A 23,908-nucleotide genomic window follows, 5' to 3' on the forward strand; every position below is an offset into this window, starting at 1 on the left:
CAAATGATGAAATATTTATAATTATGACAAATTTCAAACAGCCTATGGTAATATAATAAATAATTAAAAAAATAATTGCAGGGGATTAAAGCTGCAATATGTCACTTTTAAATTTAATTTAAAAAGTGATTATTAAAAATGAGGCTAAATAACTTAAGAAATTACATTGCTAACCTGCTCAATCATAGAGTCAAACGGACGTCCCTCTAATTTTCACTAAAAGTTTGTAGTTATCTCACAATTAAAGTAATCTATTTGCTTAACACTAATTAAAGGAAGAATACAAGAAAAAAAAATTAAAACAAAAAAGAAAAATTGCATTTCAGCCCACCTATTTATTTTTAATTTAAACGCCTTTTTTCTCTTTTATTTTTCTTTTATTTGCGACTATATATTAGGCAAAATTTTGAAACTAGTCCCGTAATTTAGAGTCATTTCATACTTAACTCTATATTTTATAGGATTTTTAAATTTAATTTCATCTTTTGTTAAGAGAAAAAAAAAATATTGCAAAAAAGGACCCCACACGTTGCAAAAAGGGTTATTTTTGCAATATTTTGTGATTTTTTTGTAATTTTTAATGAAATATGGTGTTAATTTTAAAATTCTGTGTAACATCGGGTCAAATATGAAATGACGCTAAAGTGTTGGATTGATTTTACAATTTTACGCTATATGTTATGTGTCTTGTTAATAAAGAAAAGTTTTTTCTCTATTATTTTTTATTTGAAAAGAAGAAAAAGGAAGAGAAACAGAAACAGCATAGAGTACAAGAAAGAGAAGCAGAAGCTCAAAGAGTAGAGAGAGAGAGAGAGAGAGAGAGGGGAAAATGAGCAGCATAGGCACAGGGTACGATCTGTCAGTGACCACATTCTCGCCGGACGGTCGCGTATTCCAGATCGAGTATGCCGCAAAAGCCGTCGACAACAGCGGCACCGTCGTCGCCATCAAATGCAAGGACGGCGTCGTCATGGTATAGATATGTATATGTGTATTTGTGTGTGTGTTTGTAGAACCCCAAAATTTGGACATTGATTTGGTTTATTAGTATTTCTTGTTGGGCTTGGAGCTTGTAGTGGACTAGGGTTTTGATTGCGTTTTTCAATTTTGCTGATGGTGTTGAAGGGAGTGGAGAAGTTGATTGCTTCGAAGATGATGTTGCCGGGGTCCAACCGAAGAATCCACGCCGTTCATCGTCATTCCGGCATGGTACGCTTTGTTTCCCACAGATACATGTGCATGTTTGTTTTTAGATTTGATAAGTAGTGTTTATTTGTGCTGCAAAATATGGAGGGTAGTTGACATTTCGATAAGTGGTGATGTTAATCTATTATGTGCATTGTTGCTGATATAAGATGTAGTAATAATTTTTGTATTGACTAAAAGAGTAGGGATTCAAGTCGTTCTCAAACTCATGAACGAGCAAAATTTTGTAGAAATAAAAGGGATGTGCAGTTTGTTCGGTTTAGCTTGAATTTTTGGTTTTGAAATTCTTCGCATCAATATGCATAAGAAGTTTGTTGAAACTTTCGACTCTCTTTTTCTTTTTTTTTTTCCTTCAAATCAAATTCAAGTTTTTTTGGACTGTGCTGATGCTTTTGCACTTTCAGGCTGTTGCTGGACTAGCTGCAGATGGCAGGCAGATAGTGGCACGAGCAAAATCTGAAGCAACTAACTACGAGAGGTTTGTTCCGAAGGGCTATGTGTGTCTTCTGTGCTTGCATTGTGCTTTATGTTCTAAAATTGTGGCAGGCATTTATGACAGTATAACTTAATAGGTATTTGTTCTAACATGTTATTCGATCCTTCTCGTTTCCAGTGTGTATGGTGAACCCATTCCTGTAAAAGAACTCGCAGCACGTGTTGCGAGTTATGTGCATTTGTGCACTCTCTATTGGTGGCTCAGGTTGTGATATTGTATCTTTGAGTTGTTTTATTAAATTGCTTCTATTTATCTACTTTCTGCATCTGAACCTAATATTAAGTTCTGCAGGCCTTTTGGTTGTGGAGTAATTCTGGGAGGTTATGATCGTGATGGGCCACAGCTCTACATGATTGAACCATCCGGCATATCCTATGTGAGTGTCTCCCCTTAGTTGCAAATGATGGTTATAGCATTTAATGTCTGTAATACCTCTGGTATTACATCTAGTATATTTTGAAATTTGGATTATATAAATGATATCGGGCATCTTGTATGTTATGCTACTTTTTTAACTATTTCAGTTTTGTTCTTTTGAGGGGCTTTCTGTAATCTGTATATTCTTATTGCTGCAGAGATACTTTGGTGCTGCCATTGGAAAGGGAAGGCAGGCTGCTAAAACGTAAGTTATCCGTTTCCCCATCTTAGTTTCACCTACTTCGGCAGGACAAATGAAATTCAAAAAGGAAAATGAAACAAAATGTACTCTGTGCTTCCAAGTATGAAGATATTGAGTACTCTAATAACCTTACTTTACCTCCGAATGTTTTAGCATCATTTTTATTATCAGTAATGCATTAGTTTTGCTAGGATGTTAATGATTTCGGCTTGATACTGATTATGGGTAGATACAACATCCTCTGTTGATATTCTCTATTATTCATATAATTCTGGATTATTTCAATGTTGTTCTTTTTAAACTCCTCACCATCTTGTTATACACTTTGTTTTCAAATATGCTGACCCTCAGCCAAATATTATATTGACAGAGAGATTGAAAAATTGAAGCTTTCAGAAATGACCTGCCGACAAGGTGTTATTGAGGTGGCCAAGATGTGAGTTATATCTTCCTAATGATGTCTAGACAATTTTTATTGTTTAGTTTCACATTGAGTTTGTGCCATGTATGTCCAGTTTTGCTATTTTCATCATTTTATTTTTCTATCAATCTTAGTGGTTACTCACTGATCCCCGATCTTTTCTGTAAGCAGTATTTATGGGGTGCATGATGAGGCCAAGGACAAGGCATTTGAATTGGAAATGAGTTGGGTCTGCGATGAGTCAAACCGTCAGCATCAAAAGGTAAATCACGAGTGTACAAATATATTCTCCAGTCTTAGCCACTAATGATTTCTCTTGCGAATGAATTGTATTATTTGCTGCATTGAGCTGCTTATGATTCATACTTCTCGGTTGCTAGGTCCCAGACTCTCTGTTAGAGGAAGCCAAGGAGGCAGCTAAAGCTGCACTTGAAGAAATGGATGCAGATTAGGTTGCTAGATCCCTTTTCCCAGCCTTTCCCCCCCCCCCCTTCTGTTTCTGCTTGCAGTTACGATCTAAGAATATGAGAAATTCAAAGAAGGCAACAATCGTATTCAACTAATCAAATTGTACTAAACCCTTTGATCATCTGGTAGACTAAACTTGTGATGATATGCAACTTCCACAGTTTCATTGTTTCTATGTTGTCAATTGTCATTTGAATCTATGTAGTTGTCAATACCGTGCTTGGATGAAAAATTTAGCTACTTCAGTGACTAGGGAAGGTTGAGATAGGTAACTCCTATTCTCTAGTGTCCGTATAACAAGTAGAGCGATAGGTGCAACATATTTCAGGGTAATAGGGGGAAATAGAAACACCATTCCCCCAGCTAATACACTGCAATACTCCAGTATGCTCATTTCTCACACACATCAAACAATATGCACAGTTCCTATCTTTACAAGGATTAATGACAACAGATACAACATATCTATAACAACCCTTGAAATGTGCAAAAGCAATAAATCGCAACCCTCTTTTGCTAACAAGGTGCACAAATACCTGTTATCTTCGTTATGTGGTGCACAAAAGGAATAGCAGGAACAGCCCAATCACCAAAACAAGAGGCTGAAAATTATGATTCAGTTGCCAGTAGAATCGAACAAAACTCTTGGTTCAAGTTGGGAAGGCGTCAGCAATGCCCGAACATATGAAGACCAGTGGCAATCTTCATTGTATGCTTGTCCCAGGAGGACCTCAATTGTTATTATGTGATTGAAAATCCCATCTTCCAAGGTCAACATACACTCCTGAAAGGTGGCTCCGAGATAAGGGTAAAAACTGAAACAGCCGAAACGTGAGGCAGCTGTAATGTAAGAGTGTAATTTCAACTAGACGTGTCAACTTCTTTCCCACCATCTTCTTCGCTAATTTGTCTCTTCAACCTTCTTAGCCAGATTTTGTAGTCAACGGGATATGGTGTTCCACACAGGCTGTCAACATAATCCGCAAAGGCTTTCAGCACGGCGGAGATGTCACCAAGCTTCTGCTGTATTAGCCTCCTTGACCAGGATGTTTCTCGCCATTGTAGTGCTCCTTCAACTGAATCCAAAACAGGCAAGTCCCCACCAGAACAAAAATAGAGCATATATACTAGGCTTTCTGCATCAGAAGCAGAGCATAACTTCCCCTCCTGGAGCGCAGAAGTAGAAGAGAAATGAAGATTTAATGCTGGGCGGTCCCTTTCTTCTAAAATAGCATGTCCCCAGCCAATAAGAACATAGTAAGGCTGCCCCATTGCAGATTTCACACAGACAACATTTTCCGGCCTGATGTCTCCATGCCGAATTCCAGCGGAAGCAGTGGCAGAGAGAGCAGACAAACAATCGTGGCAACACCTGATAGCCTCATCGGCACCAAATTGGCCCGCTCTCACCATGTCAGCAACAGTCCTGCCAACTGGGCTGGTCACTAGGACAGGGGTTCCACACCATGGGTGGTCACAGTTATCACCTCTCTTTGGCTTCCGACAATTACCAGGATGAACTACCCGGCCGGATGCAATCAGTTCAGGAAGATACTTACTGGACAATCCTTTTTGTTTCATGACACTCAGTACTTTAGTTTGCCTCTGAACTTGATACCATAATTTCATATCTTCCCAAGCTGGCTCCAGCTGAGAAGGATGTGAACCAACATACAGAAACACAGTCTTTCCCCGATCTTCAACAGGGGATGCGACATAGAACAGAATCTCCCCGTCATTCAGAACTTCATCTATCTGATACCCTTTTTGCCAGCTTGAATCCTCTAACAACAATACTGATCCTACCTCCAGCTTCAGTGACCTCTCAGAATCCAGTTTAATGGATTCTTCCTGTACTTCTACAATTTCAGGTGTCGCTGTGTGATGCTGGAACCGGAACAAACCATTACCATTCACCCTTGTATCCTCCAGTTGCCTCTCAATCCTTCTTGCTTGAAGACGGGAACTGTGGTCAGCAGCTAAATCTTCAATAGTGTTCCTAGGTGTTCCAGCATATTGTGCTATAGATTGAAATGTAGCATAAAGTACTTGTAAAGCCCCAATGTCCCCCCAGTTAGCATTTCCAAGCTTGTTCCAGATCCTACAAACAGGCGAAATCGCGATTCGCGAATGATTCTTAATCCATGAAGCAGCAGATTCATAGACATTATTTAGATCAAATTCCAAGTTATTCAGATCACCCTCAACTTTAACAACACCACCATATTGATAATCAACCAGAAGTACAAAAACACAATTCAAACTGAGAGGTATATTTGATCTGCTGATACTTCTTGCAATCAACACACGAAGAGCAAAGAATAAAGCTTCACCCATAATAGAGACTGGGGGCTTAGAGTCTTCCTCAGCTGAAGCAAGATTTCCAATATCAGGTCTCAGAAGTGCCAATTCAATAATATCATCCCACTTCCCTTGTGGATGTCTGGGGTTCTTCAGCATTATAGCTGAGGCACAAAGCCCCTCAAGTTTACCTTTAGAAATTGCCTGTTCAGCTTGGTAAAATCTCAAGTTTCCATCATATAAAGAGGAAACGTAAAAAGGCATTCTATCATTTTCAGGCCCCCAGAAAGCTTCCCACAAGCCATTCGTACTCGCGTGCAGGAAGTCCTCAAGTGCAAGATAAGCTGTTGCTTCCACAGTGCTGGATGTTGATGCATAAATAGAATTAGGCATCCGGATTAGTTGCTGAAAGGGAATTCCTTCTAGAGCATAATCAAACTTCTGAAGATCCACTACCTCAAAAGGAACATCAAAGGTAGGCCTCACACTATCTTCAGCTAAATCCTCAAGCCAATCCAAAAGACTAGTTTTCAAGATTTCACTGTCCACAAATCTATGGAGAAACTCCTTCCTATCCTGAACCCTACCACCAGATGAAATACTGGACTTTTTGGCTGCAGACTCCAATGAATCCCGATCTGGGGATATACCTAAAAAAATAATATTTACATAATCATCAGACATTTTGCGACATCTCCCAAGGATCAGTTTATACTTGAAATGAAATAGCAGGCAATGGAGAACAGTCTCAAATTCACACGAGCTAGAAGGAAACAGAACATTATAATCCACATGGAAGAACTAGTTAGGAACTATCAAAAACCTGTGCAAGAAAATTACAGCTCAGAAACTGTCAGCCTTGTCCTTTCACAACCTAAACACATCCCCCTTCTAAGCTTAGGAAATTACCATCAACTAATTGAACTACCTTGACCCTGATACACATTGCTCTTTGGGCAGGATTTCACACCAGGCACGGTTATTTAATTTCAGTGTGTTAGAAGATCCAACCCAACCCGTTTTCATGTGTGCGTGTATGCATTACATATACGCTCGCATATAAACCGAAAGGATGTTAGAACTTCCTTTATGATGCTATAAAAACGTCTAGTCTAATCTCTCTTCCTACGCTACCATAGTAGATTGAGAGAACTCCAGCAGAGGCCAATACTAAGGGCAAAATGCAGATATGACAAATATTGACAAGAAAAGGTTATGGCAGTTTTAGAGCTCTCGTCGAAGCCTATTCACCATGAAAGCACACAACAAATACAAAGAAACTTCCGTTAAGAAACTTCTCCTACCTGTCCTGTATGTATCCTGATATCCATCAAATGCCAAAAGTCTAACAGAAGTATACGAATTAGAACCATCACAGAAAAGACACGCAGATGAAATTTCAGAAAAAAAAAATCTGGATAAATATTGTAAAGTAAACAGAAACCTCAAATCAGCTCCTGAAACTGCACAAACACCCAGTCCAAGAAATCAAGCAAGAACACAGCCAGAGATCATAAAGTAAACAGAACCCAAGCTAATTAAGATCACCACAATCACGAGACTGACACAATCCACTCTTATTCTATCCAACAATTCAGTGCAAACGATCACAACAATGGTAGAATCAAGCCATAATTCAGCAAACCCAGAATCACCAGAGGTCAAAACCACAAGAAAATTTAGGGCTCGGACAAAAAAGAAATCAGAGTTCCTGCTTACCTTCCATGGCAGGGACGAGAAACCGGTAAAATTGGAGTGTAATTTTCTTCTAGATCGTTGACATCAGTAAGCAGCAAGTTCTTAACGATTCTTTACTCGCACTCTCTCTCTCTCTCTCTCTCTATACGTACATTTTGTGCTGTCTCTCTCTAGAGCACACGCTTTTCTCTCTCAGTGTTCTGTATCCGCGAGTGCTTAAAAGCGCCTCGGTTTTAACAGAAGCGTGTTAATATTTTATTATCTCACCTTTTTGTCCTTCAATACTCTATTGGGACAACACTCTCTTCTCATCAAATTTAATTTTATAGTTTGAAAAATTATATTTATCACATTTGAGCTTTATTTTTATCTAATAAATAAGTTTCTCCATTAATCAAAATTCGTGAATTTACTGATATTAATAAAAATTAATAAAAATTGATAACTTATTACTGACCAATTGTAGGTCAAATATTTTTTTCGAACTAAACTACCCTTGTAATGGTGAAGATATACATCCTCACATGCATTAACGCGTAAAGACATATGAGGATAATTTGGTTAAAAAAAGTTTATTGACCTCCAATAAGTCAGTAATAAGTCGATTGACAGTAAGTATAATTTCTTTTCAATTTTATTTTATTAATATTAGAAAATCGATAAATTTTGATTAAATGAGGGACTTACTTGTTACACGGAATCAAACCTTAAGGGTGTTATATGTAATTTTTTAAATTATACGGTGTCTATGTTTAATTACACCAAATCTTAGAGAATTTGAGTGTAATTATCCCTACTCTATTCTTCCCTCTTCAAATGCAACTCCAATTTCTTTTTTTTTTTCTTTTTAAAAAAACTTAGCAGTTTTGGCATGTCGTTTTTGTATGAATATAATAAATAAATTTGTATTTTAATGTATATTATTAAAAAATAAAATATATAAATTAAATAAATTATATTTTTAAAAATAAAAATAAAAATAAAAATAATCAATTTGAGGTATTATCGACATAACAAAAGAGTTAATATAGTTGTGATAAAATTACGTTGAGTACTTTTGTTAAAAAAATATTTACAATTAATTTTTAAACTTTATATAATTAAGGGTATAATTGTCATATTAAAAAAATAGTACAGTGGTGTCATTGACTATCGTTGATAGGTGTGGCCCAAAAGCATTTGGCCCAAGAAGAAATTGCAGGCCCAAGAAGAGCCTGTCAGCCCATAATGAGGACAATCCATCTAAAAGTGTTAGGCTTAGCCCAAGAAGGAAGCGAACTAGACCAAACTTCATCCAAGGAGGCCTAGTACACTTAGCGAGCCCAATGCACAAAGTAGGTCCAGTACAACCCTAGAAGGAGACCTAGTACAATGGTTTGTTGGACCCAGGACCTTCCTTCCAAGCCCAGCCTAGGAGGAGGGAGGTGCCCTCAAGAGGCCGGACTCCTTGCAGAACAAAAGTCCTCGTGTGGCGGGATTCCTCCTCCCATCGAGGACGTGCTGCTCAAGTCAAGGAGGAGATAAGATTGTTCCCTATCCCTAGATTTTTGCCTCCTTTCTCGGACACGCAGCTCCCCTTAGAGTGCCTGCGATGAGGGACTCTTTCTCTATAAATATAGGTGGCACCCCTCTACGGAACCCTTCAAGAATTTGGAAATTCTCCTGTTACTTCGCTGTAACTCTCAATTCGCGTTCTTGCCACGTTTTGCATACAAAATTCTTACTTTTATCTCAATTTCTCGTTATAATTTATTTATATATTTATTTATTCTTAAATTTAGGACGAACTTGAGAGTCGGAGTACTAACGTGTTGTTTTGCAGGTTCTTTTTCTCAAATTCTCTTATTTTGAAATCCCAAATCCAACATCAAGATCCAAGGACATTGGAAATGTGCTAAAATCGCATGCATCAGTTGGCGCCGTTTGTGGAAAATTGAGCTAAAGGCATGAGTTACTATGGAAACCCCAAACAATCCCGCCAACAAGCAGAAGTCCATGGAGGCGCCCAACAATAATCAACCTTTGCAGGTTGTTGCGGGAACCTCCTTAGCCCCGATTGGATGAGGCTCCGCCCCAACTTTGCCGGCGCCAATGCTATCTCCTAGAGTGGTGGACCCTTTGGTGGATCCTTTGAGGCGAAGCTCCTCTTCAAACACCACTTTAGGAGAACTTTCCCCAGCCTTGTTGGGTGCAATTCAATAGGTGGTTGTCGTAGCAATTTGGGAGCAAATGGGGTACCGGTACCTGCCCGCTCAGTCCCCGTGGTAGAAGTAGGCGTCCCTAAAGGTAGAGTAGAAGCAGACCCGCTAGAAGGAGACATCGCTGTAACCAGGACCCCGCTAATGGGGATACAAGGACTCCCTCAAGAAGCTACCTAGGAAGTTCCCAAGCAATGGCTAGCTCAACTGGAATGCCTTCAAAAGGGCCTCTAGGATGTGTTACACTAGATAGCAAGAGTTCTAGGAGACGAGCAGCAGGGTGTCCGGACGCGGTGATGGCGGATGAACTCCCTGCAAACTGCCCGTACCCCAATTTGCTGAATATGATGGGTCGACTGACCCTAAAGAGCACCTCTTGCGTTTTGAGAATGCAACTCTTTTTCGCAGGTACATGGATGGAATCAAATGCCGTGTTTCCGTCACCACCTTCGCCGGGGCAGCACAACAATGGTTCACCCAATTGCCCGCTGAAGTAATATGAAGCTTCCAAGATTTCAGGTCTCTTTTCTTGCACCAATTTGCTAGTAGTCGGAAGCTTTAGAAGATGGAGCTCAGCCTTTTTACCATACGTCAAAAAGACAACAAGCTGTTGAGGAAGTACCTGCAAAGGTTCAACATGCGGCCTTGGAGGTCTCCTCCGCCACTCAATGGGTGAATACCAGTGCTTTCTCGCAAGGACTCCTGGATTGAGACTTCTTCAAGTCCCTGGCTAAAAACTTTATTTCAAAATTCGACGCCTTCCTAGCTCGTGCAACCAAGTATATCAAACATGGAGGACGCCCAAACTTCAAGAAGGAGAGTCGCGGGGAGAAGAGGAAAGAAGCTCGGGAGGGGGCCCCTTTTAAGAAACCTCGCACTGACTTTAGGGACATAAAACTAGAAACAAATAAAAGGAAGGAAGTGAAGATTTTCCCTCCAGAACCTTTACCAAATGAAGTGCGTAGGAATATCTTTGAAGAAAAAACTGAAACCAACGATCCTCCTTGAAAAGGAGTTATACGAATGATTGTAGGAGGTCCAAATGGAGGCAACTCTCATCATGCTAGAAATACCACGGTTAAAGAGGCACATAGCGTAACCATAAAGGAAATCTGGGACGTCAGGGCAAAGGAGTATATACAACAAAGGCAGGAGAAACATGACATTCTTGCAGCAACTGGTCTATGAAGGACGTTTTTGGAGTAGATGGCGCCTAGTCTATCGGCTATTGGGGAACCCTCTCCTCTTCCTCTTGAGGGATCGTCCTCTCTTTATTCCCTAGAGGAGACCCAGACCCCATCCAAGAAGAAAACTCACTAGAGCAAACCCCATCCAAGAAGGAGGACCAGTACACTTAGCGGGCCCAGTACACCAAGTAGGTCCAGTACAACCCTAGAAGGAGGCCTAGTACAAAGGCTTGTTGGACCCTAGACCTTCCTTCCAAGCCTAGCCTAGGAGGAGGGAGGTGCCCTCAAGAGGCTGGACTCCTTAGCCTAGAAGGTGCAAAACAAGAGTCCTCGTGTGGCGGGAATCTTCTTCCCACCAAGGATGTGCTGCTCAAGTCAAGGAGGAGATAAGATCGTACCCTATATCCCCAGATTTTCGCCTCCTTCTCGGACACGCTACTCTCCTTAGAGTTCCTGCGGAAAGGGGCTCATTCTCTATAAATATAGGTTGCAACCCTCTATGTAACCCCCTTCAAGAATCTAGAAATTATCCTGCTACTTTGCTGCAACTTTCAATTCGCGTTCTAGCCATGTTTTGGATACGAAATTTTTAGTCAAATAAAATAAAGAATTCACATCTAACAAACTACGACTTCAATAAATTTTCAAAGAAAAAAGAATTTCATACTTGATTTAGTTTAAAAGCATTCATACTTCAAAAGTCAAAGAGTAGTTATAAATTGAGATCCCAAAAAGCGAGATCGACTAATTTGTACTATTACGAGGCGATTCAACACACTTTTTCACTAAAGCTCTTACAAAGGAAAATCCTTCCTCCCTTCTCAAATGAGGAGGGTATTTATACTACTCCAGGGACCGACGCTATTTAGAGTAGGTAAAGGTAAAATGCAGTTTCGTTCTTTACCTATTCTTTTTACATGGCTAGAATTATTCTATCAAGGGCGTCTTCATAATTTGCAAAAATTATAATTGTTTTAGTAAATTTGACCTTGGACCTTTCTTTTGACGCAATGTGTTTCTTTTCTTTTATAGCGTGATTTGTTTTCTTTTCATCATAAATAATTTTCTTTTTCTATTTTTTTAAAATATTCGTAATCTCTTCATTTCTTTCTTTTTTAAACCTCATGAAATGTCAAATTTTGATTTTATTGAATAAAATGAAATAATAATGCTATAATAAAATGTTAGAAATATTAAAATTTTGAATTCATTTGATCATGATTAAACATGTTTTTTAAAATATTATAAACAATGTAATTGTTTTTATTTTTTTTTCCAAATGAGCTTGTTAGTTTATTTTGATAATTTATAAGTGACTCTTTTAAGAATTTCATCAAATATTTTGGGCATTTTTTTAAAAATTTTGATTTTCAATTTTTGGTGAAAAAATATTTTTTTTTAATTTATATAGGTTTTCCCGTAAGATAAAAATACGTTTAGATTAGTTTATGTGAGCGTTTTTTACGCTGTTTTATGTAGTGTTAAATTAATATATTTTTTTATTTGATAAAAATGATGATTTTATTTTTTTATTATTAGCAATTTCTCTGAATTTCTTTCCATAAGAAAGGGCACAAAACTGATGTGTCAATTAATATGTAATGGAATTATTAATGCCGTTAAGCAAGGGATGTTTTACATTTTAGGGGTGTTTGCGAGATATGGTATAATTGGAGGGTGTAAATGTAATTAATCTTAAAACAAAAGATAGTATTAAAGCTTTTCTTTTATAAATTAAAAATAATAGAAAAACATATAAATGCAGAAATATAATAATCTTAATTTAAAATATATATTTCTATTTATTTCTTGTGTTTTTAGAAGTATTAATTCTTTGCTCAGAGTATTTTATTTTCACAATGTCTGAAAATATTTAACTCAGTTAAAAATTGCGTAAAATAATTTCATATATTTGGTCGGTGTAATTTGACCTAATTTTAATAGTTTATAATTTTGTAAAAATATGAACTTACGCTTTTTTACACTATTACGTCTAATTATATAAATATAAAAAAAACTCCATGATTTGGACATAAGAATTTTTTTTTTATTTATCAAAAGATTAAATTTAAACTAATGTATTTTCCATTATATTCATTTTCAGTAATTAATTCAAAATTTCACAATATTTTTTTTTTACTAAATTTTGAATTACATCAAATTTGGCAATGGTACTTAAAATTATTCATAAATATTACTAAACAATTTGTAATTTTGTTAGGTTTTAAATATTTATTTATACTTCATACTTGAGAAATATCCCACTATACATTTAGCTATATATTTTATTGAAAAAGGAAAATATAGATGCATTATTTTATTTAATTTTTTTAAAGAATGATTAATTAATTTTCTCAAATAAATTATATGGGAAAGCAAAACGCGAAAAATGATGTTTATTTAAAAAAAATAAATTTATATTTTTAAATAAATCAACATACATTTGTTACAATATTCAATACATAATACAATAATTATTCTAATAAATCAACAAACTTAAAATAAATAAAAAAATATTATTATTAAAAATAAATTAAATACCTACGTCCATCACAATTTCTGAAGAAAAAGATGGATCGTGAGTCAAAGAATAATGAGTGATGGAGGGATTGATGTCTGAATAATGATGATAGCTTACATGTTACTCTTTTTTTTGTGTCTTTTTTGACTCATTCATAATTATGTTTCTCCTCTTTACATGATTTTTTTTATTTAAAAAATGTAATTCAAAAGTAGAAATTTTGATTCATTTGGATAATTTTAAATTTAAATTTTTGATTCTAAATATAAACTATATTTTATTAAATATCTATAGATTTTAAATTATTCTAATATGGAGTAATTTACAATAATTTCTCCAATCTTCTCTTAAGTCCGAACTCATCGTCCAGACGTAGCATCAATTTCTTGAACTACTTATCAAGTCCTCTAGAAAGTATAAAAATATGTAATATGCGTGCACACTTATATGTATAGTATATCGATCGGGATAAATAGGAAGCTCGTGATCCAAACACACTGTACATTTCAAAAAAGTTTAATTTTTTATTCCATAGCTTAGGTCATTTCCGTAAGTCTTACATGGCCACTTATGTCAAAAAAAATAAAAAAGTTACCAAAATGGTTTGATTTTAAAATTTTTACAAATTTAGGCAGAAATGCTGTTCGAAAAACATTAGAAAGTGGCCAAACACCTGACAAGAAGTCTGAATTGTGATGCGAGAAACCAGTTCTTTCTAGAACTGATGTCTTCCTCGGAAGCACACCGACAATTTTTTATACATGTAAAATTTATTGAATTTTACCATGGGTTTTTTTTTTTTTTTTGTATTAATATTCCGGTTTGTTCTTGTTCTTCTGGTGTGAACAAATTTCTTTGAAGTAACGACACCAAGTAATTTTAATATAATATTTTTATTAATATTGTGTACAAAAAATTAAGAAAAATAATATTACATGTTTATTAATATTCTTTGTGAAAATTGACAATAAGTATATCGTGTGACTTTACGTAAAGTAACAATACCAAATATTTTCTTTTAAAAATAATTACTATTAGAATGTATTTATAAAAAAAAATTAATTTAATAATAAATTTAATATTTTTTTATTAATATCATTTACAAAAATATATTAAATTTATTATAAAATTAAAATAATTTATTATTATATGCAACATGAATTGAAATAGGAATTCGCAATAAATAATCCATACTGATAACAACCCTTCAAAAATCACAAAAATCCCAAATCAATGATTTCACATACCATACCATAAAAATTAAATTAAACATATCATTGCTCTTGGCATTCTCATATTCTTGATGTTTTAGGCATTCACTGCTTCTACAGCTTCAGCTTCTCTTCTCTGCAGGGCAATGCCATTCCCTGCTATCTCACACTCACATTTCTCCTTTGGCTCAGCTGCTTCTTCTTCTTCATCATTCTTCACGGTTTCGTCTACCGTATCGACAGGAGCTGCATTTGTGCTGCGCTGTGAGAGTATAATTTCCATAGCCCAGTTGCTTAGTTTGCACACAGCATCTTCATCTGATCATGAAATGAATGTGAACAAATAACGGTATCATATGAACATAAGAGCTTTTTAGTCCGTCTGGATGTGTAAATTTGCACGTAAAAATTGATTTTTGGACTTGGAACTAGCCAAGAAAATTCATTAGGTTAGTGTGATATACTATCATCTTGTAGTGTAGTTCGTGACCATGTCTGTGAAGATATTATGATAAAATCTCTCGATTTTGGAAAATTACAACGATAAAAATCCTTGCAGTCACATTTTACGTTACAAAATATATTACATAAGATAGGACTGAAGAAAACGTCAGTGTATGTAATTTTCTAACATGTCTACGAGTTTTTACACGGGGAGAAGGACGTTTTAACATACCTAGCCTTGGCACGGTGTGGCCCTGAGGGTGCCGTATGACGAGAGGGTTCACAAACGCTGTGGCTAGCTCCTCAGAAGGTAGTTTCAGCCAGTCTTTATCTCCAATGAAATGCACAGATTTCACCCTGATGGGGTCTTTATAAGCAACCTCACATATGCTCGGGTCCCTGAATTTCGACCCTGATATAGATACAAACAGCTTGAAGGGTGGATGCTCCTTCAATATCTTTCCCTGCACCAAAACCACACATGTTATAAGGCCTCAATCTCATTCCCCATCCGTTTTTCGTACTTGAAAAACGACTTCAGTACCTGTGCTTGATAACCTAGTAGAAGGGCCGACAATGTTGCTCCCTGTCCAAACAAGAACATCTTTTAGCTAGACAAGTGTACGTTTCGGATCTTTGGTTCATATGTTAGAAAATTATACAAAACATAAGTAAGATGTGTGCGAAAACTAAACACAAGATTCAAAGAATTGCTCCCACGTTCACAATCACTCGAGTTTAACTCACTTAGACAGAGTCAACGGTGATCGTACATAACGTTGAATCAAGCTCCACATCTCAAGAACGTACCGTAAAAAGAGTAATCTGATTTCACACAATTGAATTATGAAAAACATATGGATTTTTCACCTGAGAGAAACCAAGCAAACCATCAAATGGACCTTTGCTTGTGATGTACTCACACAAGTAAGCTATGCATTCTTCCAAATTTGTGTACTCTGTGAAGTCCTGGTCAACAATTTGCAACAAGGTTACTCATAAATAACTAGTAACCACGCGCCATTTTTAGGGGGAAATTCTTATCCAAATTAGGTTTCACCGAACCAAATCAATCAAACAACAAGTGTAGTGCGATTAATCACTTTTCTTGAACTGTACATCAATCACATGGTAAGTATATTACACTTGTCATATAATTGGTTCAGATCTAACCAAACCCAATTTGAATTAAAATTTCTCCCATTTTCAGGTGACTATACATGAACTTTAAAGATACCTTGTTGAACTGGAACCACTCAAAGTAAGGGGGTGGAAATATGCCCTCAATCTCAGATTTTCCTCCAGCAGGAAAAATTCCATCTGGGAAATCCTGCATAGTTTCATATATATATATATGCGTATGATTTTCAGGTAGAGATTTCATTCACAATAATTCATTTCTCGTACTCATGTAAGTGCGTACTCTTTGATATGTAATTTAACAATCAACTGTTCTTACTATATATGCAATGATGGGATTCTTGGATAATTCTTACAGGGTGTCAAGGATGTTGGGTTTCAAGCAATCACAACTATCCATGTGTATATGATGGGATTCTTGAATAATTCTTACAGGGTGTCAAGGATATTGAGACTAGAGTCGTATGAGTTTTTAAAGTCATAGTGAAAATTATATTAAAAACCCTTGAGTTTATGTCGAAATATACAAATATTTTTTATTTTTCTTTTTATATAAAATTACAACTAGTTCCCTTGAGGTTATTTTTATAATTACAACTATATTCTCTATTTAGAAGCAAAACTTACATAAATACCCCTTAAAAACATTACACTAATACTCCTCATGGGGTTTAACTATAATTTTGGAAAAGGTTTCGGGTATTTGTGTATTTTGATTTAATTTCAGGGTGTAAATGTAATTTACCTTAAATTATAACAGTAAAAAATCACAGACAAGTTCAAGTTTTTGTTGCAACATATGAAGAATGAGGTGTAAACTGTAAGTAGAAGATACCATATCAAAATGAGCAAAAATGGAAGGATTCCATTTGCTGATTTGCTTTCTGAGGAAACTCCCACTGGTTCTGAATCCATGCAGGCACACTATCCTCATCTTTGCTCCATCCCCACCCTTCATTTTCAATCACAGAAATCAATCAAATTTTGATGAAGTAGTGGTACAAGAAAATGAAGGGTTTTTCCAAGAGGAATGAGCTTTTAATTAAGAGACAACTAACTTTTGAGTTTGGTAGCTTTCCTGGCTGGTGTAGGTGCACGTGCACCCTCCAAATAGTACTACAAGGAACCAAAAAAAAGAAAAAACCGTTTCTATAATACCTAGCTGAATTTGTGAAATTGAGGCTTCATGATTATAAGATCATACATGGGTTCGAATCTCACTAATATGTAGGATGTTAATCTACTCTAATAGTAGGTGTCGTTTGAGTTTTCTGTTTTATAATAGCAGTTGTTGATTATGTCTAGTTATTTGATATTGATGATTATTATATAATTATTATAGTAATCGAAAGTTCTTAGATATAGAATTTGATATTGTTAGTTGTAATCGACATACTAAAAAAATAATAGTTCATCACCTTCACATTGATAAAAGAAATAAAATAAAATTTTAGTATCTCTTTGATGGGAAAAATCCCTATTTTCAGATAAATACCAAAAATACCCTTAATGAAGGGCATTTTCGTCATTCGAAAGCCTAGGATCCGCGCCTCAGAGAAAGTGGATCGGATGGACCCATTATATAAACCGATAACCTGACTCCGGGAAGACCGTCCGATTGAAGACGCACCTCACCCTGATCGTGACACGTGGTCCAAGCAACAGTATCCACTTGGGCTTATATATGTCCTGATGCAGTATTTTTTGAGGTAACTAAATCATCACTTTTTCGACCTATCTTCTCCTGATCGTACATTTTTACCTCGAACACGCCTGATTTGAGCGACGAAAGGTCATTGTTGGGGACACACCCGACGAGCTTCACATTCTTATTTTATTTTCAGAAACCCATTACTCGATCTTAAAAGAGTTAGCATTTAGCTGAGAGGTCAACCCTTGAGGTCGCAGGACTCGAGCAAAATCACTCTTAGAGTGGGATTTTTGATGCAGTAAAAATATATGTAGTAAAAGATTATTTTTTTGAACTGGTAATTAGCACTTATCTGATTCCGAATTCAATATGTATAGTAAGTGAAGTGTTTTGTTCTTTTAGAATGAGAATTTTCCATTTTAAGATTTTCTCTCTCCTTTTTTTTTTAATATACTAAGAAGCATGACGTGCGATGACCTGTATAAATATATTTTTAGAGGAAAATATATTATTTATAGTAAGTTATTAAATATATTAAGTTCATGATATTATTTATGTTGTTGTCATTGAAGCATTAGTATTATATAATTATATTTTCTGAACAAATTGATAATAATCGTTCTAATTGATAAGAAAATTATTTACTTCTATTATTTGGAATTCACTCTCAAACTCAATCGGTACTATTAAATAAAAAAAAATTCTCGAAATTAAAATTTTGTATTTTGTATTTGCTGATGATTGTATTTATTATCTTGTATTAAACCCATTAATACAAAAAATAATAATATTGAAAAGTTCAATAGGAAGATAGAACTATTTAGGCAAAGCTCCTTGTTTAGAATGATTTTGCTAGAAATTTCGTTCATAAATAATTAATAATGTACACAATCTATAAATGTACTCCGATAAGGGTATAAATATTTTTTTACAATAGGAATAAATACTCAAGAAATTCTTACTATTTTATATTTTACTATAAGTTGCACTGATTAGTATTATCAAAATGATACATCCATTACATTATGAAAAAAATTAGAATCTAAAAATAATTATCTAATATTAATATTAAAATAAAAATCAATTAGTCGAAAGTCATTTAATTTAAACTTTTCAACAACACCTTAAATTTAATTATAATAAATTTAATCAATTAAGGTATTTACACGACGTCCAAGAGTTGGATGCTGTAAATATTGTGTTCTTAAAGTATTATCTATTTGATTTAGGTGTATATTTTTTCTATAAAGATCTATCTACCAATTAACAAGAGTTTTGATGAAGGAGTTTACTAAATTACCTAAATACCCCTGTCATTTTAAAGGCCTTTAAATCCCCATAGTTGACTATTTGACCATCTTGACTAATTTTGACCAGGAAATAAATAAAGGTCATAGGATCATGATGACGTGGCAGCATCTCAAAGGGGACACGTGGCGTCCTCCTAGACAGTACCGTACAGCTATAAATAGCCCCATTTATGATTATTCAAATGATATTTTTATCTCATCATTTTACCTCCATTTCGTGATCTCATTCGATCTCATATTTATCTTTTTGACCCCGCCTTTCTAACTTAAGCATCGGAGGGCCATCGCCGAGGGCTACTCGGCTAGTCTCACGTTTGCTTTGTTCTTAGGATCCACTAACAGGTAGTACGAAAGAAGGATTCAGCAACCCGACTTAACGATCCGACCTTGCGATCTAATCCTGATTTAGCACGACCTACATCATTTGGCTTCGTCTGTGGGAATTTGAGAACGAACTAGAAATGGAAGGGTTATCTCGACGAGAACAACAGATAGAAGAAACCCAGGGGAGAAAGGAAGAACGGATGATACAGATGACGAAGGAAGAATTGCAGCGAATGATCGAAGAGGCGAGCAGAAAGGCCATTGCGGAATACGAGCGCATAACGGTAACCCCAACTAGAGAAGGGGTTAGGAGACAGTTATTCCAGAAAATAGAAGCAGAGCAGAGGAGAGAGGTCTCGAGGGTGCCTGAAAAAGGCCCTGAAATAACCTTATCAACTGAGGTGACTAGCAAAAGAACGATGACCAGCAGAAGAACGATCACCAGACAACTAGACATATCGTGAGCGGACGTGGATAGCGTTAGCAAGCAGATTGAGAAGCTGGGAAAGCAAATAGAGGAGCTGAAGAAAAGGGGAGAGATCGTGTCGCAAAATAGGAGCTCACCTTTTACTAATCGGATCCTGCTGGAGGTGGTGGACAATAGCTTTTGGTTCCCAGATCTTCCCAAGTACGATGGGAGCAAGGATCCTAGGGAACATGTGGCTGCATTTGATCTGGTTATGAACCTATACGGCCAGACTGATCCGATAAAAGCGAAGCTGTTTGTAACTACTCTGAAGGGCAAAGCTCAGGAATGGTTCACGAGCTTGGGTAGTGGAACAATTGATTCTTACGAGCAGTTAATTCATAAATTTTCTTTTCATTTTGCCAGCAAAAGAAAAGCGAAGAGGTCAACCACTCACCTCTTCACGATCAGACAAAGGGAGGACGAGATGTTGAAGGCTTCCATGGGGAGATTTAATAACAAAGTGTTGGAGGTCCAAGACTTACGAATTGACATGATGGTGAGCATCTTAATACATAGTTTGAAGAAACGCCCGTTCGCATCAGCGCTGGCTCGAGATCCACCAACGGAAACAGAGCAGTTAATGGAAATGGCACAAAAATACATTGATGAGGAGGAGATGAATGCCATGAAGGACTGAATGGACAAGGGATCCGGGGTGATCGAAGGGAGAGCGATCAAGAGATGGAAAACAACGATCTGACAAAGATCGAGAACTGAAAGGACCATACCAACCTCGATATCATAGGTACACTCCCTTAACCACGACCAGAGAAAGAGTGATGACGATGGTGGAGAAGAAGGGCCTCCTGCAGTGGCCAGCTAAGATGCATGATACACTTGCAAAGAAAAATTCTCACAAGTATTGCAGGTTCCATAAAGACAAAGGCCATAACACGGAGGACTGCTACCAGTTGAGGGACGAGATCGAAAGATTGATAAGACAAGGTTATCTAAAACACTTGATCGATAGGAGGGCTAAAGCAGGTGATCGCAGCAAGTCACGGAGCCGTGAGCGGCACCAAAAAGATGAGGCAGGAAAGAGCATAGCTCGGGATAATGCACCCACAAAGGGTATTATTCATACTATCTCGGGTGGACCGACGAATGGAGATTCGATGAGAGCGAGAAAGAAATATGTCAGGGAGAGCAGGTTCAAGTATGGAGAACAAATGATGCATGTAGAGAAGCAAGAAAATATCGTCTTTGGAGACGAAGATTTGAGTTTGGATATGCTCGATCAGAATGACCCCATGGTCATTAAGATGGACATTGCCAACTATCAGGTACATAAAGTGTTGATAGATGATGGTAGTTCCGTTGATATTATTTTCAGTGATGTTCTCAGAAAAATGGACTTGGGGAATGTGAAGCTGAGGCCAGTTCGAACACCTTTGGTCGGGTTTGGAGGTAGTGAAGTCGTGCCTGAAGGTGTGATCGAGCTACCAGTTTCTTTGGGAGAAGAACCTAGAAGGAAGACGTGCATGGTTCAGTTTTTGGTGGTCGACAGCCCATTCGCATATAACGTGGTATTGGGACGACCATGATTGAATAAGTTTAAAGAAGTGGTATCTATGTACCATTTGAAGATGAAGTTCCCCACAACACAGGGAATAGGGGAGGTAAGATGCGATTAGCGAACAACCAGACAATGTTATAATTTGGCCGTTAAACAGGAAGAGACGGTGAAAAAAGAGAAGAGGAAGGAGAAGATAAGCCAGAGTGAGGATGTAAAGCGAGAAAAAATGGAAAGAATCGAACCGTCAGAGGAGTACAAGGAAGTGGAATTAATTTCAAGGGATTTCTAAAAGACGACCTGCATCGGGCTGCAAATGATGGCGGAGATAGAAACGTTGATGATTGACTTCTTGAGGAGCAATAACAACCTGTTTGCGTGGAGCCCTTCGGATTTTCAAGTTATAGACCCTGAAGTAATTGTACATAGATTAAATATTGATCCGCAGGTCAAGCCGGTGAAACAAAAGAAAAGGATGTTTGGGGTCGAGAGGAACAGGATCATTGAGGAGGAGGTAGACAAGTTACTGCAGGCCGAGTTCGTAAGGGAGATTCAATACACGACCTGGCTCTCGAACGTGGTTATCGTTCCAAAAGCTGCTGGAAAATGGAGAATGTGCACGGACTTCACTAATCTTAACAAAGCGTGCCCGAAGGACCCGTATCTGCTCCCAAGGATCGATCTGCTGGTTGACTCAACTGCGGTGTGTGCGCTGTTTACTATGATGGACGCGTACTAGGGTTACCACCAAATTTTTATGGCAAAGGAAGATGAAAAAAAAATCGCGTTCGTGACTGAGAAAGGAGTCTACTGCTACAATGTGATGTCCTTCGGGTTGAAGAACGCGGGTGCGACCTACCAGAGGCTAGTGAATCGAATGTTCAAGGATCACATTGGAAGCACGATGGAGGTTTATGTAGACGACATGTTGGTCAAAAGCAAGCAAGAATGTGATCATTTAGTGCATCTGCGAACAACTTTTAGCATCATGCGATCCTATGGCATGAGATTGAATCTATCTAAGTGTACTTTCAGGGTACGAGGGGGAAAGTTTTTATGCTATATGGTTAGCGAGGGGGCATAGAGGCCAACCCTGAAAAGATAAAGACGATCATGCAGTCGGGATCGTCAAAATCAATAAAAGAGGTGCAACAGTTGACGGGGAAGGTCGCCTCACTGAATCGCTTTATAGCCGGTTAGCTAATCGTAATTTACCTTTCTTTAAGGTTCTGCGGAAAGTAAATAATTTTGAGTGGAATGACGAGTGTGAGCAGGCTCTTCAGGAGCTAAAATTATATTTGACTATCCCCCACTACTCCCTAATCCCATGATTGGGGAAAAATTGTATGTATATTTAGCTGTCTCAGATAACGCGGTTAGCTCGGTGCTGGTTCGAGAAGAAAATGGAAAGCAAAGCCCTGTTGACTAAGTAAGCAAAATGTTGCAAGGGGTAGAGAAGAAGTATATCCAGATCGAGAAGCTGGTGTTGGCTTTGGTTACAACGGCAAGGAAGTTGCGACCTTACTTCCAGTCTCATCCTATTGTTGTGTTAACTAACCATCCACTAAAGCAGGTCATGTCGAGACCGGATACGTCCGGTAGGATGGTCAAGTGGGCGGTTGAGCTGGAAGAATTTGACATAGAATTCCAAACAAGGAGTGCAGTCAAACCACAAGTATTTGCCGATTTCTTGATTGAGCTCGTTGGCGAGCAGCTAGGAGAAGAGGAGAGATGGCTGCTACATGTGGATGGGTCGTCGACCTCAAAGAATGGGGGAGCCGGTATTTACTTGCAGGGTTCGGATGGTGTGGAGATCGAGATTGCCATTAGGCTTAATTTTCTGGCGACCAACAATGAAGCTGAATACGAAGCCTTAATTTAAGGATTACAGACAACATGGGATGGAGGCATAAGGCAGGTAGATGTTTATACGGACTCACAGTTGGTCGCGATGTAGGTACAGGGTACTTATGAGACGCGAGAGTGGTCCATGACTCAATACTTGGTGAAGGTGAAGGAAATGATGAAAAAATTTGATAGATGTACGATCAACCAGATCCCGAGGGATGAAAACGCACGACCAGATGCTTTGTCAAAATTCGGATCCTTGGTAGAAGGAGTTAAGGAGAGAAAGATCACTGTGATGGTCAAATCACAACCAGTAATAGATGAGAAGGTAGTCCACGCGGTCGAAGTAACAGATTCATGGAAAACACCTTTCGTTCGATACCTGAAACAGGGGGAACTTCCTAGCGATGCGATCGCTGCAAAGAGGATACAGTTCAAGGCTAATCGCTTCACAATGCTTGGAGACGATCTATACAAGAGACCGCGGAGGGTATCTTATTGAAATGCTTGGATGGTGAGAGGACGCAGTACATTATGAAAGAAATACACCAGGGCAGTTGTGGAAACCATTCAGGGGGAAGATCGTTGGCCCAAAAGATCCTCAGGCAATGTGAAAGTTTCCAGAAGTATGCGTGACTACTGCATTTCCCTGCGACCCCGTTAGAGCCATTGAGGGTCGCATGCCCTTTCGATCAATGGGGGATAGATATTGTTGGTCTGTTTCCTCAGGCAGTGGCCTAGAAAAAATTCTTAATTGTTGCGGTCGAATACTTTTTCAAATGGGTCGAGGCTGAAGCTTTGGCGAAAATCTCTGAGAAAGAGGTAATCACTTTCATTTGGAAAAATATTATTTGCAGGTTTGGATCCCACGAGTTCTGGTATC

General features: G+C 37.4%; 4 protein-coding genes across 4 annotated transcripts; 2 read left to right on the forward strand and 2 right to left on the reverse strand.

Moving 5' to 3' along the window:
* Positions 1–719: 719 nt before the first annotated feature.
* Positions 720–3,381, forward strand: LOC105162810 (proteasome subunit alpha type-3). Its single transcript, XM_011080923.3, has 9 exons — positions 720–973; positions 1,126–1,209; positions 1,611–1,684; positions 1,820–1,906; positions 1,994–2,078; positions 2,278–2,324; positions 2,692–2,757; positions 2,914–3,004; positions 3,123–3,381. The coding sequence occupies exons 1-9, from the start codon at positions 830–832 to the stop codon at positions 3,192–3,194; spliced, it is 750 nt and encodes a 249-aa protein (XP_011079225.1). The 5' UTR covers positions 720–829; the 3' UTR covers positions 3,195–3,381.
* A 151-nt stretch (positions 3,382–3,532) lies between these two features.
* On the reverse strand, positions 3,533–7,421 carry LOC105162811 (uncharacterized). The gene is made up of 2 exons (XM_011080924.3): positions 7,231–7,421; positions 3,533–6,161 (listed from the first exon to the last, which is right to left on the reverse strand). The coding sequence occupies exons 1-2, from the start codon at positions 7,235–7,237 to the stop codon at positions 4,072–4,074; spliced, it is 2,097 nt and encodes a 698-aa protein (XP_011079226.1). The 5' UTR covers positions 7,238–7,421; the 3' UTR covers positions 3,533–4,071.
* Positions 7,422–14,288: 6,867 nt separating this feature from the next.
* LOC105162809 (uncharacterized) lies at positions 14,289–16,927 on the reverse strand. Its single transcript, XM_011080922.3, has 6 exons — positions 16,746–16,927; positions 16,008–16,100; positions 15,641–15,739; positions 15,315–15,356; positions 15,003–15,234; positions 14,289–14,644 (listed from the first exon to the last, which is right to left on the reverse strand). The coding sequence occupies exons 1-6, from the start codon at positions 16,866–16,868 to the stop codon at positions 14,424–14,426; spliced, it is 810 nt and encodes a 269-aa protein (XP_011079224.1). The 5' UTR covers positions 16,869–16,927; the 3' UTR covers positions 14,289–14,423.
* A 3,516-nt stretch (positions 16,928–20,443) lies between these two features.
* Positions 20,444–21,469, forward strand: LOC105162948 (uncharacterized). Its single transcript, XM_020694136.2, has 2 exons — positions 20,444–21,190; positions 21,338–21,469. Exons 1-2 carry the CDS (start codon positions 20,444–20,446, stop codon positions 21,467–21,469), a joined length of 879 nt encoding a protein of 292 aa, XP_020549795.2.
* The last annotated feature ends 2,439 nt before the right edge of the window (positions 21,470–23,908 follow it).

This window comes from Sesamum indicum, linkage group LG5 (genome assembly GCF_026168435.1).
Source record: "Sesamum indicum cultivar Baizhima isolate 11 linkage group LG5, ASM2616843v1, whole genome shotgun sequence".
NCBI lineage: Eukaryota > Viridiplantae > Streptophyta > Magnoliopsida > Lamiales > Pedaliaceae > Sesamum > Sesamum indicum.

What these genes read in the sequence shown, in the direction of transcription:
- LOC105162810 (XM_011080923.3), top strand. Translation starts at nt 830, where the DNA reads ATGAGCAGCATAGGCACAGGGTACGATCTGTCAGTGACCACATTCTCG. An exon ending in ACTCTCTATTGGTGGCTCAG is followed by an intron (nt 1,907 to 1,993) that starts GTTGTGATATTG and finishes TAAGTTCTGCAG; the next exon opens with GCCTTTTGGTTGTGGAGTAA. An exon ending in AACCATCCGGCATATCCTAT is followed by an intron (nt 2,079 to 2,277) that starts GTGAGTGTCTCC and finishes TTATTGCTGCAG; the next exon opens with AGATACTTTGGTGCTGCCAT.
- LOC105162809 (XM_011080922.3), bottom strand. Translation starts at nt 16,868, where the DNA reads ATGAAGGGTGGGGATGGAGCAAAGATGAGGATAGTGTGCCTGCATGGA. An exon ending in AGTGGTTCCAGTTCAACAAG is followed by an intron (nt 15,740 to 16,007) that starts GTATCTTTAAAG and finishes ATTGTTGACCAG; the next exon opens with GACTTCACAGAGTACACAAA. An exon ending in GTTTGCTTGGTTTCTCTCAG is followed by an intron (nt 15,357 to 15,640) that starts GTGAAAAATCCA and finishes TTGTTTGGACAG; the next exon opens with GGAGCAACATTGTCGGCCCT.
- LOC105162948 (XM_020694136.2), top strand. Translation starts at nt 20,444, where the DNA reads ATGACGATGGTGGAGAAGAAGGGCCTCCTGCAGTGGCCAGCTAAGATG. An exon ending in GCCCATTCGCATATAACGTG is followed by an intron (nt 21,191 to 21,337) that starts GTATTGGGACGA and finishes GCCGTTAAACAG; the next exon opens with GAAGAGACGGTGAAAAAAGA.